This window comes from Misgurnus anguillicaudatus, chromosome 19 (assembly GCF_027580225.2).
Source record: "Misgurnus anguillicaudatus chromosome 19, ASM2758022v2, whole genome shotgun sequence".
In the NCBI taxonomy this organism is placed as follows: domain Eukaryota; kingdom Metazoa; phylum Chordata; class Actinopteri; order Cypriniformes; family Cobitidae; genus Misgurnus; species Misgurnus anguillicaudatus.
Genome location: NC_073355.2, coordinates 44,064,784 through 44,085,375, shown reverse-complemented (window position 1 = coordinate 44,085,375; position 20,592 = coordinate 44,064,784). Strand labels below are relative to the sequence as shown.

Here is a 20,592-nt window from a genome sequence, read left to right as displayed (position 1 = left end):
CGTGATCTTCAGTTGGAGCCAAGATCCACTTTATAAGATGGATAGAAGATGTTGGATTTTGTGGTGAAATATTAAGAATGGTTTGAGAAACATGTATAGAAAAATGATTTGCATCTTAGGTGGTCTATAAGAGCAATCATACTGAAAAAAACAGACACAGAATACAATGCACAAGTCATACGGACTACATTTACAATACTGTTTTTCTCTTGAAGCGTGAAAAAATTACATGTAGACTGATTTCACAACACTGTAACCTTCTGAATTTTGTTCTACGTGGAAGTATGCCAAGATTTCTCTTTAAGCAGTCCAGATTATGTCCTGGAATTTTTGGCTCCTCCCACTGCATTGATTATAAGTAGTAGTACAGTCGTGTCCTTGTGTTACATACATTTCTGTGACTGTAGCTATAATGGAAGTGTTTCTTCAGCAGATTTCCAGCACAGGTGTAATACTTGCTGCTGTGTTGTTGTTTTTGCTCATGTATTTGTTTTCCATCAGCTCCAGCTCTCAGAATGAAGAAAAAGAGCCTCCAGGTCCCAAACCATTACCACTGCTGGGAAACCTGCTCATGCTGGACCTGAAGCAAACCCACGTGAGTCTTACCAAGGTAAGATCATATACAAACTTTCAGAATGACATGATTACTAATTTGTGCTGCAGTGAAAAGACATACAGATAGTGATGTACTTATAATGACTAACTATTTTTCAATCGATGGATTCTCAAATCTGCATTAAATTTAACAGCAATTGTTCAGTCTGGATACCTGTGCAGCCTCTCTTCAATCCATGTTTCACATGCAAGAGCAAATTTCCACGATTAAAGTGCAGATGCCAGAAGGGTTGCCAGATATCACCAGAAATATAACTTGATCTGATAAAAATCAGCAATGATTTTATTAAAATATTAAAGGAATCAGAGAAACATTTACCAAAATGAAAATCCAGCTACATTCATTTTTAACTAGGGGTGGGTTGCACCATCAGGTTAAATAAGATTAGGCTTAAATTGGGTTTAAATCAAGGATTATTTGATCATTTTTTTGCCCCAAACTTTAAACCTTGTTTAAAAATAATCAGGGTTACGTTTAAACCATCATTTCGATCTAGGTTTTAATTTGACAGTAAAGTTTATCTTTAATCCTGTTCCATTACTTTTAAACCCTGATTTTAATCTCGTCAGGGTTTTTGTGTTTCATTCTCTTCTGTTCTTTGTTAATCATCTGGTTTAGTTTATGTTCTCATTTCATCATTATTAATCACACCTGTGTTTCATTATAGTTAAGTTCTCTCACCTGATCATTGTTATCTTTAAATAGTTACTCACCGTTTATGTTTCTCCCTCATGTGTCTTTCCCTGGTCAGTCGTTGAATGTTAATGTCATGTGAAGCTGGTCCTCGTCGTTGTTGTATGTTTTGAATAAAGTTCCAGAGTTTATATATAGAATCCTGTTTCCTCGTCATTATCATCGTTGTATTTGATGATGATGATGATGACGAGGGGGGATGATGGGTTCAGGGCAAATAAACTGGGGCACAGTTTTAAACAGATGTGATTTGTGTTTTTGGAACCAGGTCGATATGTAATGATGAATTGAAACTGTGTGAAGAATAATGAAAGTCGATACCGAGACGAGACCAAGACCTTTAAAAAGTGGTCTTGGGACTGGTCTCGAGTACTACAACACAACACTACTTGCCATGTCTAGGTGATGGGTACTTCCATACGATCAAAGGCAGTAGTAGGAATACACAGGTTTGAACCAAATTATCGATGCAAATGGCCAGTGTCACAAACTTATCCAAACTTTAGGCCTTGTACAGAGTGAACTAGTTCCTCTGTAGGGGATGTTAGCCGTGCTGTTGCCGCAAGGATGGGAGCCTGTGAGGAGAACTCGCACGTAAGTTGTGCTAAAATTACTGGATCCGATTGTGGTGAAGTCTCCTGTGACGAATCAGACAGATGGGGATCCATTTGCAACTCTTTATTGTAGAAAGCACACAACAAACAGTAGATAAACAGAGCACAACTCCAGTTAAGCATAAACGTAAACACAGTTCACGGTCGGGGCAGGCAGAAGCAATCATGAACGATACTCAGTACAATATCGGGGCAGGCAGAAATCAGTTGTAATCGATAATCCAACCCAAGGTCGGGGCAGGCGGCAAACAGCAATAATCCAATAAACACCAAGAAAGCAAACACAGGTAAACACTGGGAAACGCTCAGAAATGCTGCTAGTGGCAAACAAGACTTGGCAAAGTTAGTGTGTCCAAGTCCCAAGTTAAATAGACCTGCTCATACGATGCAGCTGGCACCTAATCAGCGGGCCGCGGGAAATATGAGAAATGTAGTCTAATACTCAGGTGAGTTTAAGGGTTGTGTACCGGGAGCGTTAATGCTGACATCGTCACAGTAACTTTTATGTGTCTTTTACGCTGCATGAGGTGCATATGAGTATTGCATTTTTCTTATTTGTTGCATTTTTTGCCTCTTTTTCTCACATTTTGGTATATTTGATCTTTTCTGCATTACAGCTTTCAAAACAATATGGGTCGGTTTACACTGTGTACTTTGGCCCCAAAAAAGTCATAGTATTGGCAGGATACAAGGCCGTCAAACAGGCACTCGTGAACCTTTCAGAGGAGTTTGGAGACAGAGATATCACCCCTATATTTCATGATTTTAATCAGGGAATGGGTAAGAATTCAGTCTTATAAAAATAAAAATGTTGTTTGTTGTTTAACAGCATTAAAGCATTTCATTTAGCTTTCTTTGCAACTGATCATCAGACCAAAATAGTTTCATTAATACAATATTACTGGTGCAGCAACTTACAGTTTTGTAAGACACATGCATAGCTCAATGGAGATCGCTTGTTATGAGGTTTGAATTTATAGATTTAATGAAAAAAATGTTTCTCTGTAGGGATTGCGTTTTCCAATGGTGACAACTGGAGAGAAATGAGACGCTTTGCTCTCTCAAACCTACGAGACTTTGGAATGGGAAAGAGAAAAATTGAGGAAAAAATCATTGAGGAGTCTCAGTTTTTAAAAGAAAAATTTGAGACGTTTAAAGGTACAGTAGGCCTGCTGTCTGGACAAGATGGTGATATGATTGTAATGTGTTTGTATGTATGTCTAGCCTGATATCACGAATTCGGATGTATTTTACCTTACCCCTTACCCCAAGCGTCACCGGAGTGAAAGCAAATTCTATAAAAACATATGAAAGTGGGCGTATGAATTAGCCATCTCATAAAATACCTACGGATTACCATGAGATTGTGTTGATAACTTCTTGTTCACCCCATTGCAGGAAAAGCATTTGATTCATCACAGCCTGTGAGTTTCGCTGTATCAAATATCATCTCATCCATTGTCTACGGCAACAGATTCGATTACAGCGACTCTCGCTTACATGAAATGGTAAATCGAGCATATGAAAACATGAAACTGACAGGTTCAGCTTCAATTCAGGTATTTTTACTTCAAAGTATTTTTGTATAGCACATACACCAAAAGTTATTTACAGCACTGTTCGATTTTTCTAGAAAAAACTGGTTCATTATTTAAAGGGAAAATACAATTTAAGTTTTTGTTATGATTCACTTAATTTTGCTTGCTTTTAGCTTTATAACTTGTTCCCTTGGCTTCGACCTTTTGTGAAGAATCAGCAGCGTATAGTAAACAACCTCCAGGAGAACTACAAAGAAAGTGACAAAATATTACACGATCTCAAGAAGACTTTAAACCCTCAGGAACCCAGAGGATTTGCTGAGTCTTTCCTTATACGGCAACAACAAGACAAGGTATTTTGCACTAATGTACATAGATGAAATCAAAGGAGTAAAAGGCGTTTCTAAATGTGGATGTCATAAACAAATGGGTACCGTCCACTCCAGTAGAAGGACGAATGACATGAACTTCACTGCTTCGCTCTTATTGGTAGTCGCTCAGCATTTGCAAAAAGTTTAACTTTTCTCAACTTTGTCGCACCACTGGACACACCCCATCCAGTTGCCAGAGGTAACTTTTTATATTAAAAAAAAATATATATATATATATACAGTAAATGTGGTGGTGATTTCGTATGAATCTGTATGATGTGAATTATACAAATATGCACAATTAAAAAAAGCAAAAATGAAACTCAACCCCTAGCCCCACTGTCACAGGTGCAAAAAGCAATATTGCCGCAAGATCGTGTTGGTATATTTGTATCAGAGATGGCAAATCCACTATATAAGCAATCTTATACTAAAACGGTTTAATTTATGCAGGACTCTGGAGAAACTGGGAGTTTTTTCCATATGAAGAATCTGTTTTATACAATAAACAACCTGTTTGCTGCTGGTACCGACACTACGAGTACAACACTACGCTGGAGTCTTCTGCTAATAACTAAATATCCTGAAATACAAGGTTTGTAAATCAATTTAGTGAATCAATTTAGAAAGAAACATTAATGTTCACCAAAAATGTAAATACTGTCATGATTTGCTCACCCTTATACTTTTTTGCTGAATTTCTTAAGTGCCTGATTAAGCATCAAAGTGAGTTACAATATGACTATTATATTGAATCCATTTCACTTTTGGTTGATCTATTTATTGAAGCGCTGTTGTTACAGTCCTTGTTGCTAATTAATCGACAGTCTTTCATTCATATTAAAATCACACTGTAGTAACCATTATGGTGAGAAACACATCAGAATATAAAATGATGCTATATGGTCTCGCTGCTTGTTAAATTTGCTTTTTCTGACAAAAGCCAAGGTACAGGAGGAGATTGACAAAGTGATCGGTGGACGTCAGCCTGTGGTGGATGACAGGAAGAATTTGCATTACACAGATGCTGTGATCCATGAAGTACAGAGATTTGCCAGCATAGCTCCCATATGTCCCCCCCGCAAGACCACCTGTGACGTTCACCTTAATGGATACTTCATCAAGAAGGTCAGACATTGAATCATAAAATGTGCAACACTGTAACACAAACAAACAAAGAAACCAACCAACCAACACAACACTTACATTGTAATTTAAAGTCCCCATGTAGTCGATCATTTTATCACTTAAAACTCATCTTTGAGCATCATATTATAGCATATGTGAAAGTTTTACCTGTCACTGTAATTTCTTTGTGCTTTAAAATAGCTTGAATGTAACTCTACACCCTTGCCTCATTTAGTATACGTGGATCTATGAATATGAATTAGTATCAGCCTCTACACAATCATACAGTTCAGAACATAGATATGAATATTCAAATGAGTCCCGCCTCCACTCTTTTGTATCACCTCCGACCATAGATATATATGAAAATAGATGCTACATTCGGCAATTTTAGACACATAACTACTAAAATTGGTTTTACACAATGCATACGTGAATTGCGCGTTTGCAGCACCAATTTTTTTTGTGCTGATGTTAAGAAGTTTGAAAATTCACACTGCAAAAAAGCAGCAAAATTATGACAATTTTTTTTATATATGACCCAGTCTGTAATTAAAAATCAAATTCTGAGTTAATGAGCATCAAAGTCTGATTTTAGCCATTCATTTCGTTATGATTTCAATCTTTGACATGATCTTATTCAATCAATATTTAAGATATGAACAAAAATAAATTTGACACAAGATTTTGGATAAGACAGGCACATTTATTTTGTTGGCAGCCAGCAATCATTCGCGTGTAGCCTATTTAAAACAACGGCAAGAATAACGCTAACGTTAGCGGTTTTCATATTGTAAGTGCTGAGGGGTTAGTTGTAACACAGCGGTCAAAATATTTTCAAGCCCACCAAAAAAGTTGCTAAGAGCTGCAAACATATTTCAAAAACGATGCTATGTTTTATTCAACAAGACACTGATTAATATGACACAGCATTGGATTTGGTATCTTACACACCCAACTTAGAAACCGAAAAAAAACATATGATGAAAAATTAACTTGCTTGCCACCAAAACACTCGTTCATCAATAACTCTCTGGAAAAACAATAATTTGCGAGAGATCATCTTTTGGCAGCATGAAAAAAATACAGGAGAAATAAAACGCTCAACCTTGTGCAACAATGTAAACAGTCCGTGTTACAATTATAGTTGTGCGTAGGTCCTACAGCATAGCTGCGATGGCATAGGTTCCGCGTCGGTTTTCATTTATACTTTTGCATCGTCTAACCACAGTAGCAGCACGACCGTCAAAGAAGAAGCTTGGCAAGTTTACCCACAAACGAAGAAGAAACAGCAACTTGTTGTGTATGATTTGAGAAGACCAGCAATGATGAAAGTAAATAAACAGCAAGGTTTGTTGCAGTTTGAGTTAAGTCACTCCTCAACTTGGCTCATCTTTGTTTTCAACATCGCAAACCGAAATTCCTATGACGCAGTTTTTTTACCTGATGGGAGGGGCTCTGGTGGACCAATCACAGCGTTTGCGGTCCGCGTAGAACTGATGCACTTTAAAAAAATTTGCGAGGTGCACGTCAGGCTACGCAAAGCTACGCATAGGCTACGGATAGCCTACGCCATTTAATTTACGCACGACTATAAATCGGGCTTAACCCCGCATTACCCCTACTAAATAAACAAGAAAATACATAAAATAGGTAAATTGGTGATTTTGCTGTGTATGTACTTTTTTAATGAATTATTTTAGAAGGCAAAACATTTAATAATTCACTTTAAATACTGTTAATACTCAAAATAAAACATGAAGATTTATATATAATGAAAACGTATGCATTGTAAGATTTAGACTTTTGGTTTTGGGTTCACACCAGTAATACATGAGTTGAGTTTAAATGTGATGTGTTGTGTTGTGCAGGGCACCAGTGTGTTCCCACTTTTGATAACTGTGTTGAAAGATGAAAGCGAGTGGGAGACGCCCCACACCTTCAATCCAGGACACTTTCTGAATGAGGAGGGACACTTTATCAAACGAGACGCTTTCTTGCCCTTCTCTGCAGGTAAAGTTCAGTTCATTGCTACTTTGATCATTTGAAGAGTTTGCTTCCAAAACACGATAAACGCCATTTTTGAAAAAAATGAGTTACTGCCAAAATCAGTATTATATCAGGTCAGTATTTAAAAGTAAATTCTTAATTTTACGCAAAATCCAATATCTGCAGTGTTATTCTGTCATCTTTTCTCCCTTTTTTCCCAAAACGCAATAAACGCCACTTCTCCTTTTCTACAGAACGCAATAAATCCACTCCACATGTTACAGCGCACCATTCCACGCAATGTAAACAAACAATGGCGGCGCGTTAAGTACACAGAGTCCTATTTTTCCTCATCTACTTTGTACTTCGTGATCAACAAACAAACAAAAGCAAAATAATATTTTAATGGTATTGATAAACCTGTGTTTGTTTTCTGTGACGGGAAAGATTGTAAGTCATCAACATCCAATAACTTAAGGCACTCGGGAGACGGGTGGTTGTTCTCCCGACAGCATCTGTGAAGTTTATTTGATTCTAACACATTGACCCCAGGGGATCTTATGAAAAACTTTACATTATTTTACCCAAAGTCAACGAAAATCAAGCAGAACCAAAACATTTTACAGCGGATCGCTTTGAAAAATGTTAAGCGACGACGTCAAGTATAACCGCAGCAATGACAGTGTCATTAATATAACAAAGTAAGTGTTTTGATTAATGACATTAAAGGCGCTCTAAGCGAATTGAAGCGTTTTAGACCATAAAATATTTTTTGTTACATACCGGAAACATCTCCTCACTATCTGCTTGCTGCCTGTCCGCTGATCAAACTGTAAAAAAACGCGATTTCTGTAGACAGCCCAGGCTTCACAAACGGCAATATCAACAAGTGGCCAAACCTAGCATCACATAACAAAACAAAGTATTCCAGCCAATAAACGACAAAAAGGATTTGGGGGTGGGGGTTGGACGCGTTCATGAAAGCACGGAAGGGAGGGGGAGGAGTTAGCTACGCTCCGTCTGTTTGAAAACACTTTCAAACGTCAACAATAACTAACGTCTCGCAGATTCGCTTAGAGAGCCTTTAATGTTTATTTTTTAATCATTGTATACCAGTAGTCAACTAAATGAATATAAAATGGTAAAGATGAATGCACATTTATACATTGATTTAATAGATTTATAGCATTTTGGGAAAAAAACTTGTCATGGATTTATTGTACCCAAACTTCCGGTTGAGTGAACGCTGTGCGTGTGTGTCTGCCGCTGCTCGCCGGTCTCTACTGTTCTCGTCTATTTTCTTTTGTTGGACTTCGTTGTGTTGATCTATCTACGTTCTATATACGCCACTATAAACCGGGGCTTTCTTGCCCTGCTGGACTTTTTTTTTTTTTTTTTTTTTTTGAACTACTCTTGTGGATCGTATCTTTTCTCCGCTCTTCCCGAATTTTCCCGGAAGCATCGCTGCTTGTGTCAATCCGTGGATTATTGCTACAAACTTTCCTTCCGTGGACTACTGTGGATTATTCCTACAAACTCTCAATCCGTGGACTATTGCTACAAACTTTCAATCTGTGGACTACTGCTACAAACTTTCATCCGTGGACCTCTGCTACAAACTTTAACACACCTGAAAACACACTCGTTCTGTTTTGCTACGGACCAGCACACCGGCTCCTTTTCTGCATGAGCTTTCTTCCTCTCTCCCTTCACTGCGACTACTTTGTGGTAAGTGTGTTGTGACCCACTTGTCTCATTGTTGTCCCCGGTCTGTCTTGTGGTTTGCGTACTAATATACGCTGATTACTTCGCGGACTGGTGTGTGATGTGAGCCTGGTTGGCTAACATGTAGCTTTAGCGGGTTGTGGTTGTGTTGCCTGTGTAAACCCTACTGTTTGTGTTGTGAGCTATTCATGTTAGCATTGTAGCATTTACGTTTTCAGAGTTACTTGTGGAAACTTTGCCTGCCGTGTCGCTGTCATGTTCTCCGCTGGCACTTGTACTAAAGTCCTCTCAGCTTGCTCTATACTGTGTGTGTGTATTTTTTACAATCTGGAAATGGAGTATGTTTACACCCCCACTTCTCTCAAACTTCTACGCTGCTACACCCCTTTGGATTCAACGCTGTATAAACTCTGTAGCTCGCTCGGCATTACTCGTCGTCCACGCTATATTCATCGCGGTAACAGAAGACCGACTCTTATTTATGGACATGATGCGCCAATTCCATCTACGTTCACGCCCGATCGCTGTAGGCGCCACCAGCATAAGAACAGTGGAATTAACTTCGAAAACCTGCGTTATCCCACCAGACTGTCAGCAGCTCCCTCGACGTCAAATCAGAACTTTAACATTTCTCTTCTAAATGCGCGATCAATCACAAACAAAACATCCATAATAAATGATCTTATCCTTGAGAAAAAATTGAATTTGTTTTGTATCTCAGAGACTTGGCAGCAACCTGGCGATTGTATTCATTTAAATATGCTGACTCCCCCTGGCTATTGTTATATAGCCAAACCAAGATTGGTAGGGAGAGGAGGCGGGTTGGCAGTAGTACACCGCTCCGATCTGACTGTTAAAGAACTCAGGCCTTTCGAAGTGACATCTTTTGAATACATTGCTGTGAAGGTTGTTATCACCATACCCATTTTACTACTGTTAATCTACCGCCCCCCAAAACCATCTGTTAATTTTCTGTCTGAATTGAATGAACTTCTCACTGTTACCTCATCTCTCTGCTCTGCCATGATTATGTTAGGGGATTTTAACATACATGTGGATGTTAATTGCTCTTACACCTCTGAGTTTAACTCTGTGTTGGACTGTTTTAATCTAACACAGCATGTTGATTTTCCTACCCATAACCATGGCCACACTCTTGATCTGCTCTGCTCCTCTGGCATTGATGACATCTCTGTTTCTGGTTCCCTTTCTGGTATATCTGACCATAAGTTAATTGAATGCTGTTTTCATTCTGTCAAAACTTCAACCTCCTCTGAGAAAACAACTATTACTGGTCGTAATATCAGGTCAATTGACAACAGTATGCTAGCTGCCTCCATACAGGCCTCACCATTATCTGCCCTGGATGAGAACTCATCCCCGGATAACCTGGTTAAAATGTATAATGACTCCCTGAACATCCTGCTTGATGGCTTAGCCCCTGTCAGGTCGCGGCTGGTCCCACTCAACCGTAGGTGTCCCTGGTTTACCCCTGAGCTCAGGCATCTAAAGGCAAATGGCCGCCGTCTTGAACGGCTATATAAAAAAACTGGCCTTACAATCCATTCTTTGCTCTACACTGAACACACCCAGACCTATAGGGATGCCCTCAACACTGCCCGCTCAAACTACTACTCATCACTCATCACCTCCTCCCTGTCCAGGCCAAAAACCTTATTTAGGACTGTAGACAAACTTCTGAAACCCCCTGTCATTGCATGCTCTAAAACCCCTGAACAATGCCAGGTTTTCTTACAGTTCTTTGATGACAAAATCACCCAAATTTATAACACCTTTAGCACCCATGTCAGCTCACAAACTACTCCTCCGCCCTTGGGCCCACAGCTCTCCCAATTTACAGCTATTGACTCTACCACTATCACCGACATCATTGTTAAGTCTAACTCTTCAACCTGTTAGCTCGATCCTGTCCCCACCCCTTTACTAAAGGCCTGTGTCATATCCCTAGCTGAACCCATTACTCTGATTATAAATGCCTGTCTCAATTCTGGTAATGTCCCTGCTGCACTCAAAACCGCTGTAATTACACCCATTCTCAAAAAACCAAATTCTGACCCTACATCACTGCTAAACTACCGTCCTATCTCCAACCTCCCCTTTCTGGCTAAGGTATTAGAAAAAGTGGTGGCATCGCAACTTCACACTTGTCTACACCATCACAACCTGTATGAGCCTTTTCAATCTGGTTTCCGCCCGTTTCATAGCACAGAGACTGCCCTACTACGCATAGTCAACGATCTTCTTCTGTCTGTGGACTCCGGCTCACTTAATATTCTCATCCTTCTCGATCTTAGTGCTGCATTTGACACAATAAATCACAATGTCTTAATCTCCCGTCTGTCTGCTATTGGTGTTTCTGGCAAAGCCCTAAATTGGTTCCAATCATACCTCACAAACAGGAAGCAATTTGTTGCACTTGGTTCACATAAGTCTTCCCAGTCCTCAGTCACTCGTGGTGTCCCTCAGGGTTCTGTTCTCGGGCCACTCCTTTTTCTCATATACATCTTCCCTATTGGTCAGATTATTCGCAGCCACGGTCTAAATTTCCACTGCTATGCAGATGACATTCAACTATATCTTACCACCACTTCACCCTCTGATCCCCCCCTGCACTCACTCACTGACTGTCTCTCTGATTTAAAAACATGGATGCAAAATAACTTTCTTAAACTAAACACAGATAAAACTGAAATTCTGCTGGTTGGCCCTAAAAGCATGCTCACCAAACCATACACCTTCACCCTTAATATTGATGATTCACCTGTTCACTCTACCGCGACTGTCAAAAACCTTGGGATTACATTTGACTCCACTCTCAGTTTTGACAATCATATCAAATCAGTCACAAAAACTGCCTTCTTTCACCTCCGTAACATTGCCCGCCTTCGACCCTTCCTTCCTGTCAGTGATGCACAGACCCTGGTTCACTCCTTCGTCATGTCCCGCTTAGACTACTGTAACTCACTTTTCCTCGGTCTCCCCACCAAATCCCTTCAAAGATTGCAATATATTCAAAACTCTGCAGCCAGGCTACTTACTCATACAAAAAGATCTGCCCATATCACCCCCATTCTCCATCAGCTTCACTGGCTACCAGTTTCATCCCGGATCACATACAAAGTACTACTACTCACCTTCAAAGCCCTCCATAACCTTGCTCCTCCATACATTTGCAACCTCTTAAATTCTTACACTCCCCCCCGCCTGCTCAGATCATCTGACCAAAACCTCCTTCTCATTCCACGCACTAGACTATCCACCGTTGGTGGTAGGTCTTTCAGCGCCCAGGCACCAAAACTCTGGAACTCCCTCCCACAACCTCTACGTGACAGTACTTCTCTTCCTTTCTTTAAAACCCATCTCAAGACATTTCTGTTTAACGAACACTTCTCTCCACACATTTCATAGTCTGTTAACTAAATGTTTGTTGTTTTGTTAGTTGTATTCAATTTCTTTGTTTCATGTGTAATGTTTATCTGACTGTGTGTTTCTATCTCAATGTAAAGCGACCTTGGGTTTGAGAAAGGCGCTATATAAAATAAACGTATTATTATTATTATTATTATTATTGCATTTTGTGGAAAAAAGTATTCGTTTTTATAATAAATCTTTGAAAATCAAGTTATGGATTTGAATTTTTTATGTTTTTATAACCTAAAGATGCTATGTGAAAGTTTGTAACAGAAAATAGTGGTTTTCATTAGTGCTGTGTTCAAAATATCGATACGGCGATACATCGTCATGGACGCCTGACGATGCGCGCATCGATTCGGATACACTTTTGAAAGTAACGTGACCAAGCGCTGCTGATGCTTGATCTATATGGAAAGGACGCATGTGTCCCGCGGAGTACGTAGAGTAAAAGGTTGCGGGGTATACTTTCACTTTACGTGTCTGTCTCGCTGGCGCACGTGCCTGCGAGCCGCTCTCTCTCTCTCTCTCTCTCTCTCTCTCTCTCTCTCTCTCTCTCGTATTTAAAATCAATGAGTTCAGTATGAAAGCGAAGATATCTTAGCCTATACTTATTAGTCGCTCTCTTATAAAACAGTACTAACGCATTAGAGAAGAAACATGACAAAGATTTGCATGTGAAAGTGTACATCCAGAGAAGAGATACAGAGCTACTTCAAACTATAGCTGTCACATTAATAATCTGATTTCTATTAAATAGTATTAAGTCTGACTGCATGTTTACACATATATTCATAGATATAAAATAATGAAATGAAAGACAAATATAATGCCTAGAGTAAGACACTTTTTCCTTGTAAAACTGTTTAAAAAAACATAAGTATTAACTCTGAGATTTTAAGAATTTCTATGAGTTACACCAAAAGCTAATATATGAATGGCAAAAAGACAACTGTTACAACACTGCTTATTCAATGTACATTAAACAAAAACAGTAATAATGTTACTTAATTCTGAACAAAAATGTAATAGTCTTGTATCGTGATGCGCATCGTATCGGGGCCCTTGTATCGGGATACGTATCGAATCGGGAAACTGTTGGCGATACACAGCCCTGGTTTTCATCTTGTCAATTTCTTGGTATAGAAAACACGTTCCCTTTCAGTCGGTCACTACGACGTCACGTCGTGACCGACGAATTGGGAACCGCTTCGCGGGTGACCTATCTACTTCGAGAACTATCAAAAACGCCAATGAACTTGGCATGCAGATATTTGCATAATGCCGGCGCCGCCCCGCCAGGTGCGTATATAAGGCGCAGGTGCATAATACCAAATCAGCTTTATTGCTTCGAAGCCGGCAGACATCTGCTCTCGAGAAGCTGTTAACTGATCTTCGTAGATCCTGTTCTGTGTGGGAAGAAAATATCTCAGCTTGCTGAAGTTGGTTGGGCAAAGACACCTCAGCGGAGGCTCGCAGTGTTTTTTCCACCCTTTCTCTCTCTCTCTGTCTCTTTAATTTAGGACTTGAGTTCGAGTGAGTGCGTTTGCCTCTCCCTGTGTGTTTCACCAGCTCGCACAAAAGAGTGATTTCCCTAAAAGAGCAGCACGTTTGAGCTTTGTGTCTTTTTAAAGACAGCCACTCATTCGTGTCACGGTCGGGGTCGTCTTTTTAAAGATGGATTTCCGTCTGTGCTCCGTTTCTGGATGCGGTGTGTTCATCGCCCCCCAGGATAGCCACAAGCGTTGTCTCTCGTGTCTGGGGCTCCAGCACGCAGAGGCAGCGTTGCGTGATAGCTCATGCCCCGTCTGCGAGGGCATGACTATAGCGGATTTGCGGAGACGGGTGTCGTTCCTCCGGCAACGGCCCCCGCCTTCCCAGTCTGGTGCTGCTAAGGGCGCAGCTACCAGATTGGCGAAGGATGACCTCCGTATAACGGTGCTGGGTCGGTCTGCTGGTTCGTCCAGTAGCTCCCAGCGCCCTGATCCGTTGCCAGCGGAGGTCCCGATGGAGACGAGCGGCCCGTGTTCTACGGTGTCCTCGCGCTCTGTCGAGCCTCCACCTGACGCGATGTCCACCGTAACGTCGGAGGGGGGGTTGTCAGCCTCGGACGTCGATCCGGATCCGCTCCCGCCTTCGGGCCAGGTTGCGGCTTCTGCGTTCGACCCTGAGATGGCAGCCATGCTCGCTCGGGCGGCGGAGGCGGTCGGCTTGGAGTGGACTAAACCTCCCCCACCTGAACCGTCCCGCCTCGATGATTGGTTCTTCGGGGGTGCCAGGGCTTCTCAGTCCTCGCCCCCGGTGCCTTTCTTCCCCGAGGTGCATGAAGAGCTGACGCGGTCGTGGAAAACCCCGTTTTCTGCCCGGAATCGGCCGTATCAGCCTTCACCTCTCACCTCTCTCGAGGGTGGAGATGCCAAGGGGTACACTGGTATCCCGTCAGTGGAGCGCCCGGTCGCGATGCAGTTGTGTCCGGCCGGTGTCGCTTCCTCCTGGCGGGACCAGCCTACTCTCCCCTCACGGGCCTGTAAGCAGTCTTCGGCGCTGTCCGGTGCTGCTTACAAGGCTTGTGGGGAGGCAGCCTCTGCCCTGCATGCCATGGCATTGCTGCAGGTTCATCAGGCTAAGGCTCTGAGGGATCTGCACGCGGGAGGTCACGACTCGGCGGAGTTCTCTGAACTACGTGCGGCTACAGATCTGGCGCTTCGTGCGACCAAGGTCACCGCACGCGCCGTCGGGCGTGCGATGTCTACCCTGGTAGTCCAGGAACGCCATCTCTGGCTGTGTCTGGCGGACATGAAGGACGCTGATAAAACCCGGCTCCTGAATGCTCCGGTTTCCCAGACCGGCCTGTTCGGCGAGACGGTCGAGGAGTTTGCGCAGCAATTCTCCGCGGCCAAGAAGCAGACTGAGGCCATCGCTCAGATCATGCCACGTCGGAAGCGTCCTGCGCCTGCCCCATCCACGTCGGCGCCTCAGCCTGCTCCTCGCCGAGGGCGTCCTGCGGCGGCCGCCTCCGTTCCTCCCCGGGGCTCTTCTAAGAAGCGAGGAACCGGTCGTCAGCAGCCCGCCCCGCCCGCTCAGCCCGCTTCAAAGGGTGGTAAAAGAAGATCAAAGCGGCCCTGAGACGGGCGACCTAGAGATGGAGGGGATCGCTCTTCGGGAGATGGTGAAGGCACCACTCCCCCCACCGGAGGAGGGCCGGTTGGGGAATCTTTTGTTTCATTTTTCTGTTCCGCCGACTTTTCAGTCGGCACCCACAAATCCACAAAAAGAGCGAATTCCACTTCCATCTCTAGGTCTTCAGATGAGCTCCGGAGATACGAGCGGGCTCATAACCCCCCCTCGTTCTCCGACTCAGAGGAGAACGAGAGCGACGCACGGGCTCATAACCCCACCGCGCTCTCAGCCGGTAGGAGACAGCTACGGGCTCATAACCCATCGTCTCCCTCCTCCTTCGCCAGAGGGTGCATCGAGTGGTGTGAGGTGTCTTCAGCAGAGCCTCCCTTACTCAACCACCCAGCAACGGACTCAGGTGAGTGTTATCACACACAACACTGCTGTCGGTGCGGCCGTTACGCACACACCGGCGATCACCTCCGTTGTGCCCGCCGCGGGTACACCGATCGTGCCTTTAGTCCCTCTCGCACGGTATCTGGGGGCGTGGGAACAGCTTCCCAGCCCGTCGCGTTGGCTTTTACGCACGATTCGTCTCGGCTATGCGATCCAATTTGCCCGGCGTCCCCCCAAATTCTCCGGCGTTCGTTTCACTACGGTGAGAGCTGCCGATGCGCACGTCCTCCGTGCGGAGATCGCTGTCTTATTGGCGAAAGACGCGATCCAGCTGGTCCCTCCAGCCGAGATGAGGTCGGGGTTTTACAGCCCTTACTTTATTGTACCCAAGAAAAGCGGCGGCTTGCGACCGATCTTGGACCTGCGTTCGCTGAACCGTGCACTTCACAGAATGCCGTTCAAAATGCTGACGCCCAAACGCATATTTCCATGCATTCGTCCAAACGATTGGTTCGCATCTATCGACCTGAAGGACGCGTACTTTCACGTATCGATTCTCCCCCGACACAGGCCGTTTCTCCGCTTTGCGTTCGAGGGGCGAGCATACCAGTACAAAGTCCTCCCATTCGGGCTCTCTCTGTCGCCCCGTGTATTCACCAAAGTAGTGGAGGGGGCTTTAAAACCCCTGAGAGAGAGAGGTGTGCGCATTCTCGCGTATCTGGACGATTGGCTAATAATAGCTCAAACACGTCAGACGCTGTGCGATCACAGAGATTTAACGTTAAAACACCTCGCTCGTTTGGGTCTTCGGGTCAACTGGGAAAAGAGCAAGCTTTGCCCCGTGCAGAGAATCTCTTTTCTCGGTATGGAACTGGACTCGATCGATTTGACAGCTCGTCTAACAGAAGCGCGTGTACAGTCGATTCTGACTTGCCTGAATACATTCAAGAGCAAGAGCGCGGTCCCGCTGAAACAATTTCAGAAGCTTTTGGGGCATATGGCAGCAGCCGCAGCTGTAACTCCGCTCGGACTGCTTCATATGCGACCGCTTCAGCATTGGCTTGACGACCGAGTCCCGAGGAGAGCGTGGCTGCGCGGCATTCACCGTGTTATCATTACACCTGCGTGTCGTCGCACTTTCACTCCGTGGTCAGACCGTGCGTTTCTCTGAGCCGGTGTGCCTCTGAGACAGGTCTCCAGGCACGCGATAGTATGCACAGATGCGTCAGACACGGGGTGGGGGGCCACGTACGATGGGCTTGCGGCTTCGGGGGTCTGGACGACACCCCAGCTGCATTGGCACATAAACTGCCGGGAAATGTGGGCTGTATATCTTGCGCTCGTCCGTTTCAGCAACGAGTTACGGGGCAAACACTGCGACCGTGGCGTACATCAATCGTCAAGGCGGTTTACGCTCGCGTCACCTGTCGCATCTCGCCCGTCACCTCCTCACATGGAGTCAGAAGAATTTGAGGTCTCTTCGTGCCATTTACATCCCGGGCACGCTCAATGTAGAGGCGGATGCGCTCTCTCGGGCTGCGCGTCCCGGCGAATGGCGACTCCACCCCATTGCGGTTCAGCAAATTTGGAGACGTTTCGGCAAAGCGCAGATAGATCTGTTTGCTTCCCCAGAGACGACCCATTGTCGCCTGTTCTATTCACTAGCCGACGACTCGCTCGGCGTGGATGCATTGGCACACAGCTGGCCGCGAAACATGCGCAAATACGCGTTCCCTCCGGTGAGCCTCATTGCGCAAACCTTATGCAAAATCCGGGAGGACGAGGAGAGCGTGCTGTTGGTGGCACCGTATTGGACAACCAGGAGTTGGTTTCCAGAACTCTCTCTCCTCGCGACAGCCCCTCCGTGGAAGATTCCCCTGAGGAAGGACCTTCTTTCTCAACAAGAGGGCACATTATGGCACCCGCGCCCCGACCTGTGGAACCTCCATGTGTGGTCTCTGGACGGGGCAAGGAGGATATGAGTGATTTACCGCAAGAGGTATCTAACACTATTGCTGCTGCGCGAGCGCCGTCTACGAGACAGGCTTACGCGCTTAAATGGAACCTGTTTGTCGACTGGTGTTCTTCCCGAAGTGAAAACCCCCGAGAATGCCCGATTAGTGTTGTGCTTTTATATCTCCAGCGTCGTTTGGAGAATAGGCTGTCACCATCCACTATTAAAGTCGATATCGCTGCGATATCAGCTCACCATTCACCCGTAAACGGTAGAACAGTGGGTCAGCACGACCTAGTCATTAGATTTCTCAGAGGCGCTCGAAGACTGAATCCTTCGCGTCCCCCCTCTATTCCTCCTTGGGACCTGTCCTTGGTGCTGAAATCACTCCAGGAAGCCCCATTTGAGCCTCTGCATAGTGTGAGTGTTAAATTTCTTACAATGAAAACATTAACTCTCCTTGCTTTGGCTTCTGTTAAGAGGATAGGGGATATTCATGCATTTTCGGTCGATGAATCGTGCCTTCAGTTCGGGCCGGCTGCATCCAGCGTGACACTGAGACCCCGGCCCGGCTTTGTGCCCAAAGTTCCCACCACTCCTTTTAGAGATCAAGTGGTGAATCTCCAAGCACTGCCTTTGGAGGAGGCAGAACCAGCCATGGCTTTGTTATGCCCTGTTCGTGCACTACGTGTGTATATAGACAGGACGCAAAGTTTTAGGACCTCAGATCAGCTCTTTGTTTGTTACGGTGGTCAGCAGAAAGGAAAAGCTGTCACCAAGCAGAGGATGTCCCATTGGATTGTGGATACTATAGCCCTTGCATATCAAAAGCAGAATGTGCCTTGTCCATTTAATTTACGTGCCCACTCTACTCGCAGTGTGGCATCATCTTTGGCACTGGCTCGCGGTTCCTCGCTAACAGATATTTGTAGAGCTGCAGGCTGGGCGACACCTAATACGTTCACAAGATTCTATAGTGTTCGTGTCGAACCGGTTTCCACTCGGGTTCTTTCTACTAACTAGTTAAGAATGCCGAGGGTCGGCTCGTGTGTCGGCTTGGAGCCTCTATTTTGGTGCTGCACATCTGCACCATTATGGAAGGCCATCGGGGCAAAAACGTCTAAAAAACTGTTTTTGCCTCTCCTCCACCGCCCTGATAGCTGGTGTTGCGGAGCATCCGCTGTCAGCCTATCACTGATGTATTCTCTGTAAACCTGTGTAGGCTAGGCGTCCACATTTGTCCCCTAAGTGGGGTTCATTTGTGTGTATAGTCCGTGGGGTTCTAATCCTCCACGTTTTTCCTTAGCAGAGCCTGCTCTGCACCTCTCAACATACCATGTATTGTTCAGAGACTTTATTTGAGCAACCTGTCGGTTGTTTCATATATTTTTATGTCATCCATTTAACCTTCTTAGGGGATGGCTTCCGCAGTGTTCTAGCTCCGCTCAGTTTAGACGCTTCTCCCAGTTCGCTGCTTCACTATCGTGGGTTAAGGAACAGGTAGTGACCGGCCTTCTGCATTTCGCCTTAGGTTCCGCCCCTTATGTGGAGGGCGGAGGGCTTTTGCAGGCACTGGAAGGGTTCAGCTGCAGTGGCGTTTTGGTAGGGATTCCCAATTCGTCGGTCACGACGTGACGTCGTAGTGACCGACTGAAAGGGAACGTCTCGGTTACGTATGTAACCCTCGTTCCCTGAAGGAAGGGAACGGAGACGTCACGTCCCGTCGCCACAGTTTGCTGTTCCATTGCTGTTCAGGCCGGGCACTGTTGCTCGGCTTCTCAGCAATAATATAGCTGATTTGGTATTATGCACCTGCGCCTTATATACGCACCTGGCGGGGCGGCGCCGGCATTATGCAAATACCTGCATGCCAAGTTCATTGGCGTTTTTGATAGTTCTCGAAGTAGATAGGTCACCCGCGAAGCGGTTCCCAATTCGTCGGTCACGACGTGACGTCTCCGTTCCCTTCCTTCAGGGAACGAGGGTTACATACGTAACCGAGACGTTTTTACATAAATTTGTCAAAATGGATTTATTGCGTTTTGGAACCAAACTCTTAATTTGTTAATCATTCTCTCTCTCTCTCTCTCTCTCTCTCTCTCTCTCTCTCTCTCAGGCCGCAGAGTTTGTTTAGGGGAGGGTTTGGCCCGGATGGAGCTTTTTCTCTTCTTCACTTCTCTCCTTCAGTATTTTCGTTTCACTCCTCCTCCTGGAGTCTCTGAAGATGAATTGGATCTCACTCCAGTTGTTGGCTTCACATTGAATCCATCACCTCACAAACTGTGTGCAGTCAAACGGTTTTGATTTCTGTGGCTCTGCAAATGGACTCAAAGCTATGATTTCAAGGGGGTGGAGCTGAATAATGCCATTCAATAAGAGCATAACCAGATCTTGAACTTGGGGGAGGAGGCAAAACATTCAGGGCTATATGTGTATTTTGTATATGTATATTAAAAATATCAAGTTTCTGATTATTGGGGAGGAGATGTCTCCCAAGTTATGATGCATCTGTGGCTTTTTTTGCCAAATTCTAATAAAAATGCTATTTGTGGCAGTGATACCTGTGTGTGTTTGTGTGTGTGTGTGTGTGTGTGTGTGTGTGTGTGTGTGTGTGTGTGTGTGTGTGTGTGTGTGTGTGTGTGTGTGTGTGTGTGTGTGTGATTGAGCATGTCTTTTCTATATTGCATTTTTGCTCTAGTACAAGGCCTTCTTTTCTGTGTGGAAATTTTCAGATTTATTCTGGATGCATTGAGGTTTTTTGTATTTCCCATTAATTTTCAATTGGGGTCATATAGAGGGTATGCACGTGATGTCACCTTCGGCGAAAGTGACTGTGGTTACGTCCACTGAGTGGCAAAAAGTCTGAGCCACAGCATTAGCATGTAACGTGGAAAACGCTTCTAAAATGGGGGAAGTTGTTGTCTTGTCGACTGTGCAAACAGATTCAACAAGAATTTGTAGCGATCGTTTAGTAGTATTAGGCAGGACAAACATATATGTCAGGAACAGAGATGTCTGT

General features: G+C 44.4%; 1 protein-coding gene across 1 annotated transcript; it reads left to right on the top strand.

Annotated features, from left to right (window-relative positions):
- The first annotated feature begins 373 nt into the window (after positions 1–373).
- Positions 374–20,101, top strand: LOC141351180 (cytochrome P450 2K6-like). Its single transcript, XM_073857734.1, has 9 exons — positions 374–610; positions 2,541–2,703; positions 2,932–3,081; positions 3,322–3,482; positions 3,635–3,814; positions 4,286–4,427; positions 4,776–4,960; positions 6,832–6,973; positions 19,690–20,101. Exons 1-9 carry the CDS (start codon positions 413–415, stop codon positions 19,875–19,877), a joined length of 1,509 nt encoding a protein of 502 aa, XP_073713835.1. The 5' UTR covers positions 374–412; the 3' UTR covers positions 19,878–20,101.
- The last annotated feature ends 491 nt before the right edge of the window (positions 20,102–20,592 follow it).